The 17,929-nt window shown below is 39.8% G+C and overlaps 1 protein-coding gene across 2 annotated transcripts in view; it reads right to left on the bottom strand.

The window, feature by feature from the left end:
- LOC126253574 (kelch domain-containing protein 4) overlaps positions 1-12,571 on the bottom strand; it is a 43,336-nt gene extending 30,765 nt beyond the window's left edge. Inside the window, exons 1-3 of one of the 2 annotated variants that reach the window (XM_049955007.1) lie at positions 12,279-12,571; positions 12,021-12,191; positions 4,808-5,043 (exon numbers count right to left, since the gene is read on the bottom strand). In XM_049955007.1, the coding sequence (XP_049810964.1) occupies positions 4,808-5,043; positions 12,021-12,191; positions 12,279-12,392 (521 nt within the window). In that variant the 5' untranslated portion in view covers positions 12,393-12,571. The remainder of the gene's footprint in view (positions 1-4,807; positions 5,044-12,020; positions 12,192-12,278) is intronic. The other variant, XM_049955000.1, reaches the window with a different exon arrangement.
- Positions 12,572-17,929: the final 5,358 nt, after the last annotated feature.

Raw genomic sequence — 17,929 nt, 5'->3', positions numbered from 1 at the left:
GAAGCATTTAGTTTTATGATCATCACTCAGCAATATATTTGATGTTTTATAACACCTTTACTTTTATTACACCTTTACCAGAAATGACATTCATTTCTCTCCATAATGTCTGGTTTTTATACAAAATAAGAATTTATCATTTATGACTTTTGCTTAGTCCAGTGCACATACCGGAATGATATCGAGATAAGAAGCACCATATATCAGAAAATTGTGATCAGAGAGAAAATTCTTATAGTGAGTTAGATATAAATGTTCTTTCATCTCAAATCTTCGCCAGTCATCTGGTTTTAGATTGAGGACCACTGTGTTTTTACAAGATAGATATATAATGGTCCATATCATTCAATTAGTACTATTTAGACACAAATACATACTCTCAAATAGAATATCTTTCGCATATGCTTTGTGATGATATCATTTTTTACCTTCAGCCAGAAAGCTCACAGAGTTAATATTGAAAAACGGGTCACAATTTTTATGTTTATTGTATATTAACTTCACCTATAGAATTAAATATTACTTCTTTTCACATACCTTTTGAGCAACCAAATACTGCACAAGATTCCCTCTTTTAATAAAGAAACATTTACTGAAAAAAACATCAAAACTAAATTGATCAGTGTTGCAGCAGTCACCTGCAAGTGGTTGCCCCCAACAGTCAGCTGATTGAGATGCTGGTTTCAATATAATGATGTCATCTATGGTCTAAGTTTGTAACATGTGTGGAGGAGGCAGCAACACTAGCATTTGAATGAAGAAACCATTGCACAATTTGCTTTCACTATAGATAAAATTGATTAGATTTGACTTAGTTTTCATTCCATAGACCCCAAAATGAGATGATTCTCATGGGTGTGGAACATGTCATCAGAAAGTATAACATAAAAAACATAGAACATTTGAACATAATAATCCACTTCCCTGAGCATTTGCCAGGAGATGTGAGTTCATTACAGTAAACTGGAACTGATAATATTTACAGAATTAATACACTGTCAGAATGAAGCAGTCATGCACTTTTAATAAATTTATCATACATAAAATAATTAATCTTCACTGTTCAAAACTGAAATCTAACAGAAATTTTTCCTTTAAACTTTGCTTTATATGAAGCCAAGCTTTTAATGGTTGCTGGTAATTTATTGAAAATGTTGTTCCTGAATATTGGAGCCTTTCTGGACAAAGGTAAGTGGATTTATGTCGTTATGTAGATTGTTTTTATTCCCAGTACTGAGACTATGTATCGAGCTATCGGTTGGAAAGAAATTTATTATTTAAACAAATATCATTAAGGAATAAATATACTGAGAAGCAGTAGTTAATTCTGAGCTGTGTATAGTGGGTATTTTCGAAGTTTAATGACAGTGAATTAGATTTAAACCATTTATTAATGCCAGCGAAAATTTGATTAACAGCCATTTCTAGATATGTGTGTGACTTGCTATTTACTGTAATGTTTGCATCATCTGCAAAGAAAATAAACTTAGCATCTAGTAATGTAACAAATGAGAGATCATTAATGCACAAAAGAAAAAGCAATGGACCCATGATGGAACCTTGAGGAACACCACATGTACTTAATTCCCAATTAGTTGAAGACAGATTGCTTACTACACAGGTATTTCACAATGGCAGCAACTGTACCTGTTCGGCAGGTAAGAGCTGAAGCATATTACAGCACTGCCAGTGACATCATAATATTCTAATTGACTTAAAAGAATGCTGTGATTCACAGAGTCAAAGGCTTTTTACAGGTTACAAAAAATCCCAGTAGCCTCTAATTTGTCATCCAATGAATTAAGTGTGTGTAAATAGCCTTCTCTGTGTTGGAACCTTTAAGAAACCCAAACTGTGACTTGGAAGAAACATTATTTGCAGCCAAATGCTTAAGACAATGCTTGAAGACACCTTTTCAGATATTTTTGAAATTGGTCATTAGTTTGATGGTATCTCTGTATCTCCCTTCTTGTAAAGAGGCTTACCTTCAGCATATGTTAGCCGTTCTGCAAATGTTCCACTAATAAAGAGATTTATTACACAAATAACTTCGATAGAACGCAACTTGCATGATCACTCTTTGATTAACTTTGCTGATATGTTATCATAACCACAAGAATACTTTGATTTTAAGGATTTCACAATGGGTGCTACTTCTTTGGAAAAAGTGAGAGTCATTTCCATATTACTGAAGTAATTTGTAGAGACTGGTCTCAGACATTCCATTGCATTGCTTACTGAGCCTGATAACACCAACTTGTCAGTAACAGAAACAAAGTACTTGTTTAAGATGTTTGCAACACTGCATACCCTTGTTACCAATGTCTCATTTATTTTTAGAGCTATTTGTTCCTTCCTGATCCCATCTGTCTCTGTCTTCAGTATATCCCATGTAGTTTTTATTCTGATGCCTGATGTAATTACCTTTTTCTCACAATAAAGCTGCTTAAATTTCTGCATTACTTGCTTCAATATTTTGAAGTATTCTTTGTGATGTATAACAATGTTAACATCAGAGCTGTTCCTAAATAGTGGATAGTTTCCTTTTTTCCACATATCTTTATTCCTTGTGTAATCCATGGTTTATTTTCAGACTTCTGTTTGAGTTGAGTAACTTTAGGGAAAAACAATTTTCAAGTTAGAAAGTAACTTTCTAAATGAATGGTTGTGTTTTCCATTTGAGTCAGAAGTATTGTTAACATCTATCCAGTTCATGTTTTTCAGTAATAATCTAAAATTCTCAATTTTTGACTAATTTATTACCCTCCCATGCTCAGATTTAATAGATTTTATACCCTGACACGTTTCAACATTTAACATAAGATGCGACATGTCAGAAGAGATAGCCCATTTACTGTTACTTTTGTGATTAGACTCTTTTCCCCTAGATTTGTCTACAAAAATATTATCAACAGCAGTCTCAAATTGTTACTGATGGCAATAATTGTTCGACAGAGCTTTTCAATAACTCTCCATTAAAATCAATCACCAGCAACCACTACTTCCTTGTTTTTTTACTGTAAGTTGGGATAGCATAGATTCCAGATTTTTTATAGAGAGGCTAAAGTTTCCTGAAGGTTGTGTGTGTGTGTGTGTGTGTGTGTTTACAATTATAAAGACTTATCATGAAATTGTAGGCAACGGCCTTGCCACAGTGGATACACCGGTTCCCGTGAGATCACCGAAGTTAAGCGCTGTCGGGCGTGGCCGGCGCTTGGATGGGTCACCATCCCGCCGCCACGTGCTGTTGCCATTTTTCGGGGTGCACTCAGCCTCGTGATGCCAATTGAGGAGCTACTCGACCGAATAGTAGCGGCTCCGGTCACAGAAAACCGTCATAACGACCGGGAGAGCGGTGTGCTGACCCCATGCCCCTCCTATCCGCATCCTCACCTGAGGATGATACGGCGGTCGGATGGTCCCGATGGGTCGCTTGCGGCCTGTAGACGGAGTTAGTTTAGTTAGTTTAGTAGTTAGTTATCATGAAATTGTGGTTCCTTTGCCCAAGTTCCTAAGTGCTGCTCTGAGCAAAATTTATTAATACAATGTTCTTAAAATTAAAACAGTTTCTGACAAATGTGGCAACTCCTCTTTCTCCATATTTTCTCCATAGACGTAAGAGGCTAACTTAAATGCTGTAACAGTCGACATATCTATACCAGTGGTCACATGATGTTTGGAGAAGAGATTATATTAATTGGTTTGCACAAATCTAATTCTTCAACACAAATAAGCAACTTATTAAACTTATCCCTAAGTCCTTAGATATTATGATGCAATAAGAATAACTAATTTTGTGCACTGGCTCGATTACAACTGGAAGCCCCTAATTTTTCTGTCAGTTTCTGAAAATCTCCAGTTTCAATTAGAGGCTGTTTGCATGAAATGTGTATATTAAAATTTGCTTTCTGGTTGCCTGTTTTCCACGTTGCTAAAGCTATCTTTACCAGGTCACCCTAAATTGAATAATTAGGGTCCCTGTCTATGCTGCTGCCCACTTGCCACAATTACCACAGTGTCTTCCTTTGTGAATGGTCCTTGTATGCGAAATTCTTGAAGGTAATAGATGTTTAGGTTATATACCTGTAATACCTTACAAATATTTTTGTGTCTTGAGCCCATGGCATGTGCAATACCCTGCATATTGCTTACACCTTCCCTTAGAAAATTAACTGAATACAAGTGTGTGTATTTGTCTAAAATTTGTATTAAGACAGACAAATTGTATTAATTCATTAAATGCTAAAATTGGAACTGCTTGACCAAAGTCCACAAAAAAGTCATTGAGTCACAATCTTTCTAAAAAGCCAATTTATCAAGGGTGAATGTATTACGAAACATGGAAAAACCAAAAATGTGATAGTGATCTCTTCACTTTTCATTTTTTATTAACTGCATTTTATTTTGTAGTTTCCTCTAGCCTCTCATCTGTCAGGGTCTCAAAATTTTAGGACAGAAATGACTTATCTATTCCATAGTTTTTTGTAATGTCTTCTTAATATGACTCCCGCCCCACCGCTCTCCCACTATTTTAAAGGTCCAACTTTTGAGGAAGAAAATATGCTCTTCTGCAGCCCTGTTCCGGTCATTAACATCCGATTGCTTTTTAAACAAGTGAATTACCTCTGTTGAACAATGTGGACCTTCATTTACAGCATGCGTATTTTGAGTGGACATTTTCTAAGATACATTAGATTCCTTACTTTCAGTTTTTCCCCTCACTACGGTAATAAATAAAATCTGAATTTTACTGCACGCAACTGATTGCTACACTTCCTTCATGAAATATACTATTAACTCTGTATACCTTATCTTCTCCCACTTTTTTGTAGCTAAATGGTAAACCCAAAGGTCTCTGTAATGATAGAATTGAGACTGTGAAGGGCTGGCATATTCCCCACCAAAAATCCACAGCTGCCCTTTCCCAGCTGCTACAGCAACAGCCTGGTGACCATTGCGTGGTGGAGGAGCTCCTGGCGACTTAACTAACACCCACTCGTTGCGTGGGATGTTGTAAAAGAAGAGATCATTGTACATCTCCATCTGGAAAATTAAAAATTGTGGACATCAGAAAGATTACAATAAAGATAAATATTCATATAATAAGTAAGACACAGCATTCACATTACAGCCTTATGTACTGAAATTTAATCAAACAAACTGTCATAATGACAATGCACTTAAGATGATAGTGTCAGCTTCGATAATAAAAATGAACCAGAAATGCAGCAAAGAGCGAATGAGTTAGAAAATATAAAATGAACAAAGAATGTTTAAAACTATGGGCTTTCCTCAAATTAAGGTTTCTGACAGTTTACTTACACTATATGTTAGGTGCAGAATCGCTCTTTCAGCCCATAATATACATAATGACGTGCTGTTTCTGCATTTTGTGTTGCTTTTGTCAGTAACTTATAATTTTCCTATAATATCTGTTGTATGCAATATTTTAAGAAGGGAAAGAAAACACTAGCAGGTACAGAACTATCAGGTACCATGTTTAATTTGGAATGTGCTAGACAAGCTATAGATCTATAACTAAACTGAACATAGTGACATGACAGAGAAGAAATGTGCAAAATTGTGCACCCAGTTAATGATAATTGTTGAACATCAAAAATAAATTGCAAGAAAATAATGTATGATGATTTGCTCATGGACAAAGCAAGCTAGCACGAAAACCAGTGCTAGCTTAACACAACTATCTTCATGTATATAAGACACTGCTTAGGGTAATGGATAGGAATGATATTACATATGTTGGACTTTATATACATGGCCTGACAAATAAAAGTGAAGCACCTAGAAGAAGAGGAGGAAATGAAATGAAACTTCATGGGATGAGAGGACACATGATGTTATTCCAGTGATTACAAAATCAAGTCAAATTTATATAGAACAAGGCAGTATGGGCTCACTTTATCAATATGACATAGCTTGGATGCACGCACTGTTTTGGCTGGGAAGGGTGTTATAAAGCTATTGTATCCTCTCCTGAGGCAAGCTGACCCACAACAGTTGTAATTCGTCCTAGATATCCTGGATACTGGCACTGGATTGGAGTTGATTCCTGAGTTGGTCCCACATATGTTCTACTGGGGGCAGTTCTGCGAATCTTGCTGGCTGTGGCAGTACCTTAACATTATGCACGCAGTTCTTAGAAACATATGATGTGTGTGGACGAGCCATGTCTTGTTAAAAATGGCACTTAGTACTGTCACATGAGGGGTAATGTATGAGGACACAGGATGTCAATGACATACTGTTGTGTTGTGAGAGTTCCCTCAATCTTTACCAGGCATGACCTGAAATCATATCGGATGGCTCCCTGTTCCCCACACCATGATATCAGTAGTTACACCATAGTGCCTCTCCAGACCATTGGAAGAATAGGATTTCTCCCATGACCAAAGCTGTACCTGCTAATGATGGTCATTTAGTAGTGCAGAACCACGATCCAATGCTGAACACTATTTGAGGCCATTCATCAGATTTTCATTCTTCAAAGTCACTGCATCACTCCAAAAGCAGCTGCATGGGATGGCAATTCTCTAGTCTGCCAGCTGCTAGTCTCCAACTAATGGTGCATAATATTAAGAATGCTGCAGGGAGTCTATTACTTTTCCTTGGCCGGCAGACACAGATGTGAAAGGGTTGCAATGAACAATGAACTACTGTCACAACTGAATGCTCCACAAATCTGAATATTGCACAAGTCAAGCAGTCAGCCAAATGGAGTCAACTTTCATATTCTATTAGGTGCTGACCATGCTGTCTTACATGGGATTGTGGTATCTCCATGTAATAGATGTCCTATTTATCTGATGACCGCCTGAGTGGCGCAGTAGATGTTGGGCATCGAACATTCCATTGCCCAGTGATCAGATGCTGTGTCGCCTGGTGCAGTACGACATGACAACACTTAAAATATAAGCAAATAAATTTTGTACTCACCCATGTCAAGCAAGGAGATGCTGGAACACACTGCCATTATTTTCCACACATTTATGATATCTTCTCAAGAAATTATTAATCACATGATGTAATTCTCTCCGAGATATTGAACTAATTGATTCCTTGAGTTCCTCTATCGTGTGAGGATTTGTTGTGTACACTTTGTCCTCCAGTGCACCCCAGAAATGAAACTAAGCAATAAGGCACAACTGTATCAATTGCCTTCTGGAAGACAAGGTACATGGCGTCAACATAGGAACCATTATCTATGGCCCTCTGGATCTCATGGACAAGAGACTTTGTTCTTCAAAAAGGTCATAATATGAACGCATAAAACATTTTCCATCAGTCTACAACAGACTGAAGCAAGTAATATGGGACTGTTAGATAATACGAGCGTGCAGGTATAGAGAGACAGTCTGAATGCTAAATAACAATTGGCAATTATGGTTTGTAATCAGCAAGCAAAGTGATCATTTTGAACTCTGGCTCTGAGATTTAGAAGCACTCTGACCTCCAAGGAGAATGCTTCCAGTATATCTCCGTCAAGGTGCAGATTGGTTGCAAACTCTTCATATACTATCAAGGCAGTGTACCATGGGTAACATTGTAGGACGTCATACTATTACATACATATTTCCTGGGATGTTGGTATTCCATCTGGGCTGAAAGAATACCAGGAGTAGTGGTTTGAGGGAGATCAGCAATGGCTCAAGCCCATTGGGCAGGAACAGTAACTTCTGTGACCACACTTTGCAATAAGATGTTTGGCTAAGTAGTCAAGTAAATGAACCTTGGAAATCCCATTGTTTGTACTACTATATGTTTAAAGGCAATAAACAGCAGAACTTTTGGAGCTGAAGATATATTATGGAACTGGTAGAGGAGTGCAATATGGAATAATCTTTCTTATGCTTGGGTCTAGACACTAATAAACAAATTGAAAGAAATCATTTTCCTCCATCACCCGGTTTTCATATCACACAATAAATAAACAGACTTCCTGAAGCAGGAATGTTGCTATTTCAAGATGATCAAATGGGATGTACTAGGAGTATGAGAAGTGTGAAAAAGAAAAAGAAGATAAAATAGAATTATAATAAGGATTTACACGGTGTATTAAAAAGAGTCATGGGAATATTGTAATTTTGCATGCTGTATTAGACCAATTCATTGATTTCTTTGTTGTTATGTTAGCAAACTTATCTGACAAGCATCTGCATTATGTTAGCATGATTGGATGTTTAATGTGTTCTCAGCTACCAAAATGGTTACATGTGTTTTGGTGATATCAGTGACTATTTAGAATGTATGGAAATTGATCAGAGAATTCATAATAATATTTTCTGTAAGAACAGAATTAAGTGTAGCCAAGTTTTAGAAAAGTTAAATACAGCTTTTGGTGAGCATGTTGCGAGTAAGCAAGTGTCTACGCGTGATATAAACATTTTGAAAAAGGCCATGAAGATGAAGAAGACAGCGAGCACCCTGGACCCCTCTGCACATCAACAACAAATGAAATTGTGGAAAAAGGGAAAGAAATGGATTATGAATGACCACCGAATAACAGAGAACTCTATTATAATACTAGCATATCAAATGCGTGAAATTTTTTCAGAGGTTTTGAATTAAAACTGTAACAGCAAAATCTGTCGCAAAGTGGTTGACTTTCAGACAAAAACAGCAGTGAAAGCAAGTTATCTGCGATCATTAGATTAAATCAACAATGATGTCAAACTACTAAAATGCCAAAATAGGTGATGAAGCATGGGTTTACATATATGACATTGAGCCAAAGGTTGAACAGTCCCAGCAGTAGCATTCTTGATCCCCCAGAAAAAACAACTTGACAAATATGGTCAAATGTTAAGCTTATACTCCCTGTATGCTTTGATTTTAATGGTATAGTGCACACTGACATCTGACCCAAGGTTGAACGATGAATAAGTAGTACTACTTACAAATTCAACTGCACGTGTGAAGCAATGTGGGAGGGGAGAGAGGGGGGAGGGGGGGGGGGGGGGTGAGCCCAGGTTTGCAACAAAACAATTAATTGAATTTTCTCATTAGGAGAGAATCGATGGGCGATCAGTTTTAATTGTTAAAAACCATTCAAAAGTCAAGATAGTACAAAATATTTTTTTAATCAAGACAAATACTTTCAACAGTTTGAACTGTCATCTTCAGGTCTTAAACATTTTTTTTGTAGTAAAATATGTTCATTTTATGCTGAACCTCATGCACAAGGTGTCAAATGCTACGTTTTATCCAGTTAACATCTTGTGCATGAGGTTCAGTGTAAAATGAACATGTTTTCCTACAAAAAGGCCTGAAGATGACAGCTAAGACTTATGAAACCAGTTGTTGAAAACAAAAATATACTTTGTGCAATCTTGGCTTTTGAATGGTTTTTAAAACAATTCATGGCTTTTGCACAAAAATACTGCACCTGTTCAAACTTTGTTGCTTTTTTATGAATTGTTGATCAGAAACAATACTGTAATGAGGAGTCAGCCTCTATACTCACCAGACAAGGCCCAATGTCACTTTTTCTGTTCTTAAAAACAAAGGATTACCTTGCTTTAAGCATAGACGAGATTAAAGATGTATCAGCGAGAGAGCTAAAAGCTATCCCAAAAATCAAGCTCCAAAATGGTTTTGAGAGTTGGAAAAAGTGCTGGAGTAAGTGTATTACATTTAACACGAATTGTTTTGAAAGGGATAACTTTGATGTAGACGAATTAAAAAAAATTCCCCCAAGAAAAGAATTCTGTTATGTTCTCAAAGCACTCCATAAGTTTTATTACAGAGGTACAGATGGTGGAATAAATTAAGAAGATGACTATGCTGTAAACAAGAAAATTAAAAACAATATTAAAAACAAAAGATGTTCCATGTAAATTATCCCAGTCTATGCACCAATGTGCTCACACAAACCTATATGGTGAGTTGCAGAAACTAATACATGAAAGCAACTCCCAACACAGAGATAATGAGAAGTAGGACAAAACAAAGTATTATTCTTTGGTAAGAAACTGACTTGGCAAGGACAAAAACTGTACGTAAAACTGACTAACTTTTAAGTAACAATACAGAAACTGTTCAGAATAAGCTGATTTTATACCAATTGGAAACTGCAAATGATCAGAAACTATGAGGTAACACACAGATACAAAAATGAAAAGAAACAGACTCATCAGTCAGGATGCTGGAAGTGCAGATTATGAGAAAGTATTTAAGTCTTGGGAGGTAATAACAATAATAATAATCAGCCATTTATCATGCACTGCTAGATACAGGCCTCTTCAAGAATTTTCCATACATTACAGTTTTCAACTTTCCACAACCAAATATGTCCTGTAATTTCCCTTAGGCCATCCCCTAACTCTTTTCTTACCATGAAGAATCCAAAACAGAATCCCAGTAGTCCACCTTCCATCATTTCATCTCACTACTGCCCAAGTATATCTCCATTGCATATATCCTCAACTCCCTTATTTTCACATATCTATCTGTCTGTTTTTCTGTTCCATTTTTGTACATTAAGTTTAATTAAACAAGTTCAGCACATTAAAAAACGCATGTTATACAGGGTGTTACAAAAAGGTACGGCCAAACTTTCAGGAAACATTCCTCACACACAAAGAAAGAAAATATGTTATGTGGACATGTGTCTGGAAACACTTACTTTCCGTGTTAGAGCTCATTTTATTACTGCTCTTCAAATCACTTTAATCATGGAATGGAAACACACAGCAACAGAACGTACCAGCGTGACTTCAAACACTTTGTTACAGGAAATGTTCAAAATTTCCTCCGTTAGCGAGGATACATGGCATCCACCCTCCGTCACATGGAATCCCTGATGCAGCCCTGGAGAATGGCGTATTGTATCACAGCCGTCCACAATACGAGTACGAAGAGTCTCTACATTTGGTACCGGAGTTGGGTAGACAAGAGCTTTCAAATGCCCCCATAAATGAAAGTCAAGAGGGTTGAGGTCAGGAGAGCATGGAGGCCATGGAATTGGTCCGCCTCTACCAATCCATCGGTCACCGAATCTGTTGTTGAGAAGCGTACAAACACGTCGACTGAAATGTGCAGGAGCTCCATCGTGCATGAACCACATGCTGTGTCGCACTTGTAAAGGCACATGTTCTAGCAGCACAGGTAGAGTATCCCATATGAAATCATGGCGGTGAATCAAGGAAGTACAGTACATACTGACGAAAGTAAAATGAGCTCTAACATGGAAATTAAGCGTTTCCGGACACATGTCCAAATAACATCTTTTCTTTATTTGTGTGTGAGGAATGTTTCCTGAAAGTTTGGCCGTACCTTTTTGTAACACCCTTTAAATAGAAAAACCGGGTGATTTTTTTAACAGAGGCACTTACGCAAACACCAAAAGAGTTGTCAGCAATAAGAAAGCAAAATACACTAAAATGGTCCAAGGGCAAAGTTAAAGAAAATGCAAGAATTGGAAAGAATAATTGGAATATTGTACAACAGGCTGAATTAAGAGAAATTACTTGGAAACTTCTTGGAGAGGATAAGAGTGAACGATATCATAAAAAGATCTATGGAATGCCAGCAGAGGAATACGTCTTCGAAAGTGGAATATTTCTGCAATTTTTATAGGGTATTCTAACTGCCTTATTTACTGAACAAATGCAGTGATCGGCGGATATTGTAAATGATTTTGTAGGTACACCTGGAGTGAAAATGGATCGATTTTAGTCTTGAAACAATCATTTAATTATTCTCCAGTTGCACTAGACATCATTGTCACACAGGACAAAACGATTTGTCTGTAGTACGCCTCATGAAATAAAACCGCACATAACTGGAATAGTGCAGATTGGCAGGCTTTATTGTATCGTTCTTCATACGCTCATTAATTTATAACAGTCTTTTATAATACTGTAAAAACTATAGGGAATTCCAAATAATGCATTGGCATAATCCACAACATTAAGAATGCCAAATGACGCCTGACATCTCTCTGAAACAAAATGCCTAGTTTCGTACATATACTTGGAATAGTTTGCGTGCTGATATCTTACTTTTTGTCCATTAAAATATTCTCCGCCAAACAAAATTAGCTCATCCTTTTCAGGATGGGGAACAAAAGAAAAGTTCACTCTTCTGCTTGGTGGGCCGACACGCAGTTCCACAGTTTGCATTTTCTTCTGCTCTTCTTTTTCGATTTGGGCAACAATTTTTTCAATATCATCCTAGCAAGAAGATAAATTAAAAGTTATTTCAGGAAACAGAAACGTTTTTACGGCGCATAACTGAAAATGAGCTTAAAGCGGCATTACTTCACCGATTGCAGCAAGTTCTTTCTTCTGTTTCTGAGATAGCTTCTTCTCTGTCTTCGCTGCGGTTTTCTCGGCTCCCTTCCCCTTTTTCTTATTTTTATCTTTCTTCCCCATGACACACGGTTATTACTCTTACTCTTCCTCAAACAATTTACGCTACGACACTAAGATTGCATACCATGTGGGCCACAACAAAACATAAACAAACATAACACTCTCGTGTCGCTATTCGATTGTTTCATGTCTGCCACTGGTGTGCTAAACATACAGTCTAACAAGCGGATCGGACGGAGCGGACGGTGTTCTTTGAGTGACTGAATTTCGTATATGTCTACATCTATACTCTGCAAACAACAGTGAGATGCACGGCAGAGGGTACGTCACACTGAATCGGTTAATAGGATTTCTTCCCGTTCCATTCACGTACGAAGCGCGGGAAAAATGATTGTTTGAATTCCTCTGTGCGTGCAGTAATTAATGTAATTTCATCGTCACGATCCGTATGTGAGCGATACGTATGAGACTGTAGTACACGCATATATATATAAAAAAAATTGCATAACCTCGGTTCCGAGAGTTCCAGGAACCTATACGGAAAACTGGAATAGAGAGCAACATAAACATCATTTCCTACCTTTTTATTGCTCACGAAAACCACACATTGCATGTTGTACCACCATACAGCGAGATCTTCACAGATGGTGGTCCAGGTTCAAATGGCTCTGAGCACTATGGGACTTAACATCTGTGGTCATCAGTCCCCTAGAACTTAGAACTACTTAAACCCAACTAACCTAAGGACATAACACACATACATGCCCGAGGCAGGATTCGATCCTGCGACCGTAGCAGTCGCGCGGTTTCGGACTGAGCGCCTAGAACCGCTAGAGAGTCCAGGTTGCTGTACACACCGGAACGTCTAATACCCAGTAGCACGTCCTCTTGCATTGATGCATGCCTGTATTCGTCATGGCACACTATCCAAGACACTGTTCGTCCAGATTGTCCCACTCCTCAATGGCGATTCGGCGTAGATCCTTCAGAGTGGTTGGTGGGTCACGTTGTCTATAAACAGCCCTTTTCACTCTATCCCAGGCATGTTCGATAGGGTTCATGTCTGGGGAACAAGCTGGCCACTCTAGTCGAGCAATGTCGTTATCCTGAAGGAAGTCATTCACAAGATGTGCACGATGGGGGCGAGAATTGTCGTCCATGAAGACGAATGCCTCGCCCGAATGCTGCCGATATGGTTGCACTATCAGTCGGAGGATGGCATTCACGTACAGCCACAATGACGGCTTCCGTGCTCACCAGCGGCGTACATCGGCCCCGCATAACGCCACTTCAAAACAACGGGGAACGTCCACCTTGCTGCACTCGCTGCACAGTGTGTCTAAGGCCTCCAAACACGTCTCCGATAATTGTCTGGTTGAAGGTATATGCGACACTCATCGGTGAAGAGAATGTGATAACAACTCTGAGTGGTCCATTCGGCATGTTATTGGGCCCATCTGTACTGCGCTGCATAGTGTCGAGGTTGCAAAGATGGACCACGCCGTGGGCCTCGGGAGTGAATTTGAGCACCATGCTGCCTATTGTGCACCACGACGACCTGTGGTTGCACGAAAATATTATTCGACATGGTGGCGTTGCTGCCAGGGTTCCTTCGAGCCATAATCTGTAGGTAGCGGACATCCGCTGCAAGCCCTTGGGCGGCCTGAGCGAGGCATGTTACCAACAGTTCCTGTCTCTCTCTCTATCTCCTTCGTGTACGAACACTTCCCTTGTTGAGAGCCCTTCCTGACACAAAGTAACAATGCGGACGCGATCGGACCGCGGTATTGACAGTCTCGGCATGCTTCAACTACAGACAACATGAGCTGTTTGCCTCCTTCCTGGCGGAATGACAGGAACTGATCGGCTGTCAGACCCTCTTCGTCTAATAGGCGCTGCTCATGCATGGTTGTTTACATCTTTGGGCGGGTATGGTGACATCTCTGAACGGTCAAAGGGACTGTGTCTTTGATACAATATCAACAGTCAACGTCTATCTTCAGGAATTCTGGGAACTGGCGTGATGCAAAACTTTTTTTGATGTGTGTATATTCCTAGAGTTATCATTTAAGGCCAGTTCTTGAAACTTTGTTAATAGACTTCTTCGGGATAGTTTATTCCTGTCTTCCAGTTCAGTTCCTTCAGTCTCTCGGTGACACTCTCCCATGGATCAAACAAAACTGTGATCATTTGCTCTACCCTATTCTTTATACGTTTAATATCCCGTGTTAATCCAATTTGGTCCTGGCCTATACAGTTAAACAGTATTCTAGAACTGGTCACCGAGCGAGGTGGCGCAGTGGTTAGACACTGGACTCGCATTCGGGAGGACGACGGTTCAATCCCGCGTCCGGCCATCCTGATTTAGGTTTTCCGTGATTTCCCTAAATCACTCCAGGCAAATGCCGGGATGGTTCCTCTGAAAGGGCACGGCCGAATTCCTTCCCCATCCTTCCCTAATCCGATGAGACCGATGACCTCGCAGTCTGGTCTCCTTCCCCGAAACCAACCAACCAACCTAGAACTGGTCACACGAGTGATTTGTAAGCAATCTCCTTTGTAGACTGACTGCACTTTCCCAGCATTCTGCCAATAAACCGAAGTCTACCACCTGCCTTACTGGGCCTATGTGATAATTCCATTTCATATCCCTGCAAAGTGTTACACCCGGATATGAGTTGGCCGATTCCAACAGTGATTCACTGATAGTCATAGGTTAATACGTTTTTTCGTTTTGTGAAGTGCACAGTTTTACGTTTCTGAACATTTAAAAGCAAGTTGCTAGTCTTTGCACCACTTTGAAATCTAAAAAACGCGTTTGTGCACTCTACACTCAGCCAGATATCTGAGTAGCAGCTTCTGATATGTAGTGCACATCTGACCCATTTAGGGGGATCCTACAGTTCTCAACCCTGGGATGCAAGTCGTGGAAGTCGCAGCAAGCTTGTCACAGAACCTTCACAGGCTCCTGTCCAGTCCTTCTGCTCGACTCAGAACCAAAGGCCCGCGATCAGTTCTGGGAACAATGCTACAAATTGTGAGCTTTGTTGAAACTCCACGAGCAAGGCTGATGCCAATCGATGGAATGACACAAGTATGACCGCAGAGTCCATACGACATGCATCATTTGTTCCAACGTGCCCCACAATTCAGCCGGCCGAAGTGGCCGACCGGGTTTAAGGTGATACAGTCTGGAACCGCGAGACCACTACGGTCGCAGGTTCGAATACTGTCTCGGGCATGGATATGTGTGATGTCCTTAGGTTAGTTAGGTTTAAGTAGTTCTAAGTTCTAGGGGACTGATGACCGCAGAAGTTAAGTCCCATAGTGCTCAGAGCCATTTTTGAGCCCACAATTCACAGCTGGTTGCACGTGTTCCCCCAGTGGCTAGCCTTCTGGAATACCGTCTTCAAATTGTTGAATGGGACCCCCAGGCATACACACTTAGTGCATTTGGTGTCCTTTCCAGTCTCTTGATGCCATTTCCCTAAGGTGTGCCAACATTTGCTGTATGTTTGAGCTGCCAACAATTAAATGATATTTGCTAACGTGCACATACGACCCTTCTGTTACGTGCTACAATTGGTAATTCTCTCTAGTTGATCGTAGCCAAATAATAAGTTGATAATATATGGTTGTCAACGAGAATCGCCCATAAATTTATAGTCTTGGTTGTCACAAATATTTGGCTGTTTTCTCAACTATGTGCGGTCTCATTTCATAAGGCACACTGTATAATTTTTTCATATACAGGGTGTTACAAAAAGGTACGGCCAAACTTTCAGGAAACATTCCTCACACACAAAGAAAGAAAATATGTGGACATGTGTCCGGAAACGCTTACTTTCCATGTTAGAGCTAATTTTATTACTTCTCTTCAAATCACATTAATCATGGAATGGAAACACACAGCAACAGAACGTACCAGCATGACTTCAAACACTTTGTTACAGGAAACGTTCAAAATGTCCTCCGTTAGCGAGGATACATGCATCCACCCTCCGTCCCATGGAATCCCTGATCCGCTGATGCAGCCCTGGAGAATGGCGTATTGTATCACAGCCGTCCACAATACGAGCACGAAGAGTCTCTACATTAGGTACCGGGATTGCGTGGACAAGAGCTTTCAAATATCCCCATAAATGAAAGTCAAGAGGGTTGAGGTCAGGAGAGCGTGGAGGCCATGGAACTGGTCCGCCTCTACCAATCCATCGGTCACCGAATCTGTTGTTGAGAAGCGTACGAACACTTCGACTGAAATGTGCAGGAGCTCCATCGTGCATGAACCACATGTTCTGTCGTACTTGTAAAGGCACATGTTCTAGCAGCACAGGTAGAGTATCCCGTATGAAATCATGGCGGTGAATCGAGGAAGTACAGTACATACTGACGAAAGTAAAATGAGCTCTAACATGGAAATTAAGCGTTTCCGGACACATGTCCACATAACATCTTTTCTTTATTTCTGTGTGAGGATTGTTTCCTGAAGGTTTGGCCGTACCTTTTTGTAACACCCTGTATATGTAGGGCATTACACTGCGAGTACAACCTGAAAACTACTAATTTCTGAGGCTGTGGATGGATTGGACCTAATAGTACAGCTAAAGTATTTGTGGGTGCTACGAGCACCAATGAAATTCATAATATCTACCAATTTTTTCGGAATATGTTGCTATTTACAAGGTGGTGTTAAGGTGGGAACCGAGAGCTAAGCTCATCAAAGATGTGTGCAGTTATTTTTATCGAAACATTTCGCTATTTTTCTGTGGTAGGTTTATCACTACTTAAAAGGCGATGTTTAGGGTAGAACCTGACAGCGCAGCTTAAGCTGGCATGAGTGAAACAGAGTACTTGCTCAATCATTAAGCATAGGAAATTACGAATGAGCGATGTGATTGGCTACCCACGCTCCACTCCTTATTCATCGTGTTCGCCAGTACAATAATGTAATAGAAGTAGAGCCCTTCCACGCCCATATGGAGACCACCACAAAGAGTTCTACTGTCACTTCTGCAAACGGTAAGTATGCCAATCTAGAAGTCACAGGATGTGGGTCTGTAATGTTATCCGCACGTCTGGGTGTGATCACCCGTTGATACGGTCCCATCTAGGAGGTAGTAGACGTAAGGTGTTTAACAGTAGCGGATTTTATGGACAGAGGAGAAAAAAATGCCATGGCAAGACCCATGGGGAAAGAAACCTCTGTGACAGTCTGAACGGGCAGTAGGCCTGTTGGCGGATTTGTGCCAGTAGCAATAGTTATGTGTGGACGTTGGATAGGTTAGTAGACGTTTTCTGGGCTATCTGCAGCATCAGAATACCTGCGACATTCCAAATTATCATCTGAGTGGTCAATTGGTCGTAAATCGGCCGCTCGTCATGTTGGGTCGTGTGGGGTTTGTTCGTGTTCCGTGTGTTTGGCTTCTCTGTCTGTGCCATTTGGTAAGCTGTATGCATAGATGGGAGTGCCAGTCAGTTTTGCTGTGATACGGGGGTTCACCGAAATTGCTATGTTTGTGTGCTTAATTTAGCCTGTCATAGGTGGGTAGTATCCCCAAGAAAAAAGTGTTTCTGGGTTGTTGTGCTTTCACCTATGG

This window comes from Schistocerca nitens, chromosome 1 (genome assembly GCF_023898315.1).
Source record: "Schistocerca nitens isolate TAMUIC-IGC-003100 chromosome 1, iqSchNite1.1, whole genome shotgun sequence".
Lineage (NCBI taxonomy): Eukaryota > Metazoa > Arthropoda > Insecta > Orthoptera > Acrididae > Schistocerca > Schistocerca nitens.
The sequence above is the reverse complement of the archived record's forward strand: the minus strand, read 5'-3'. Positions and strand labels throughout refer to the sequence as shown.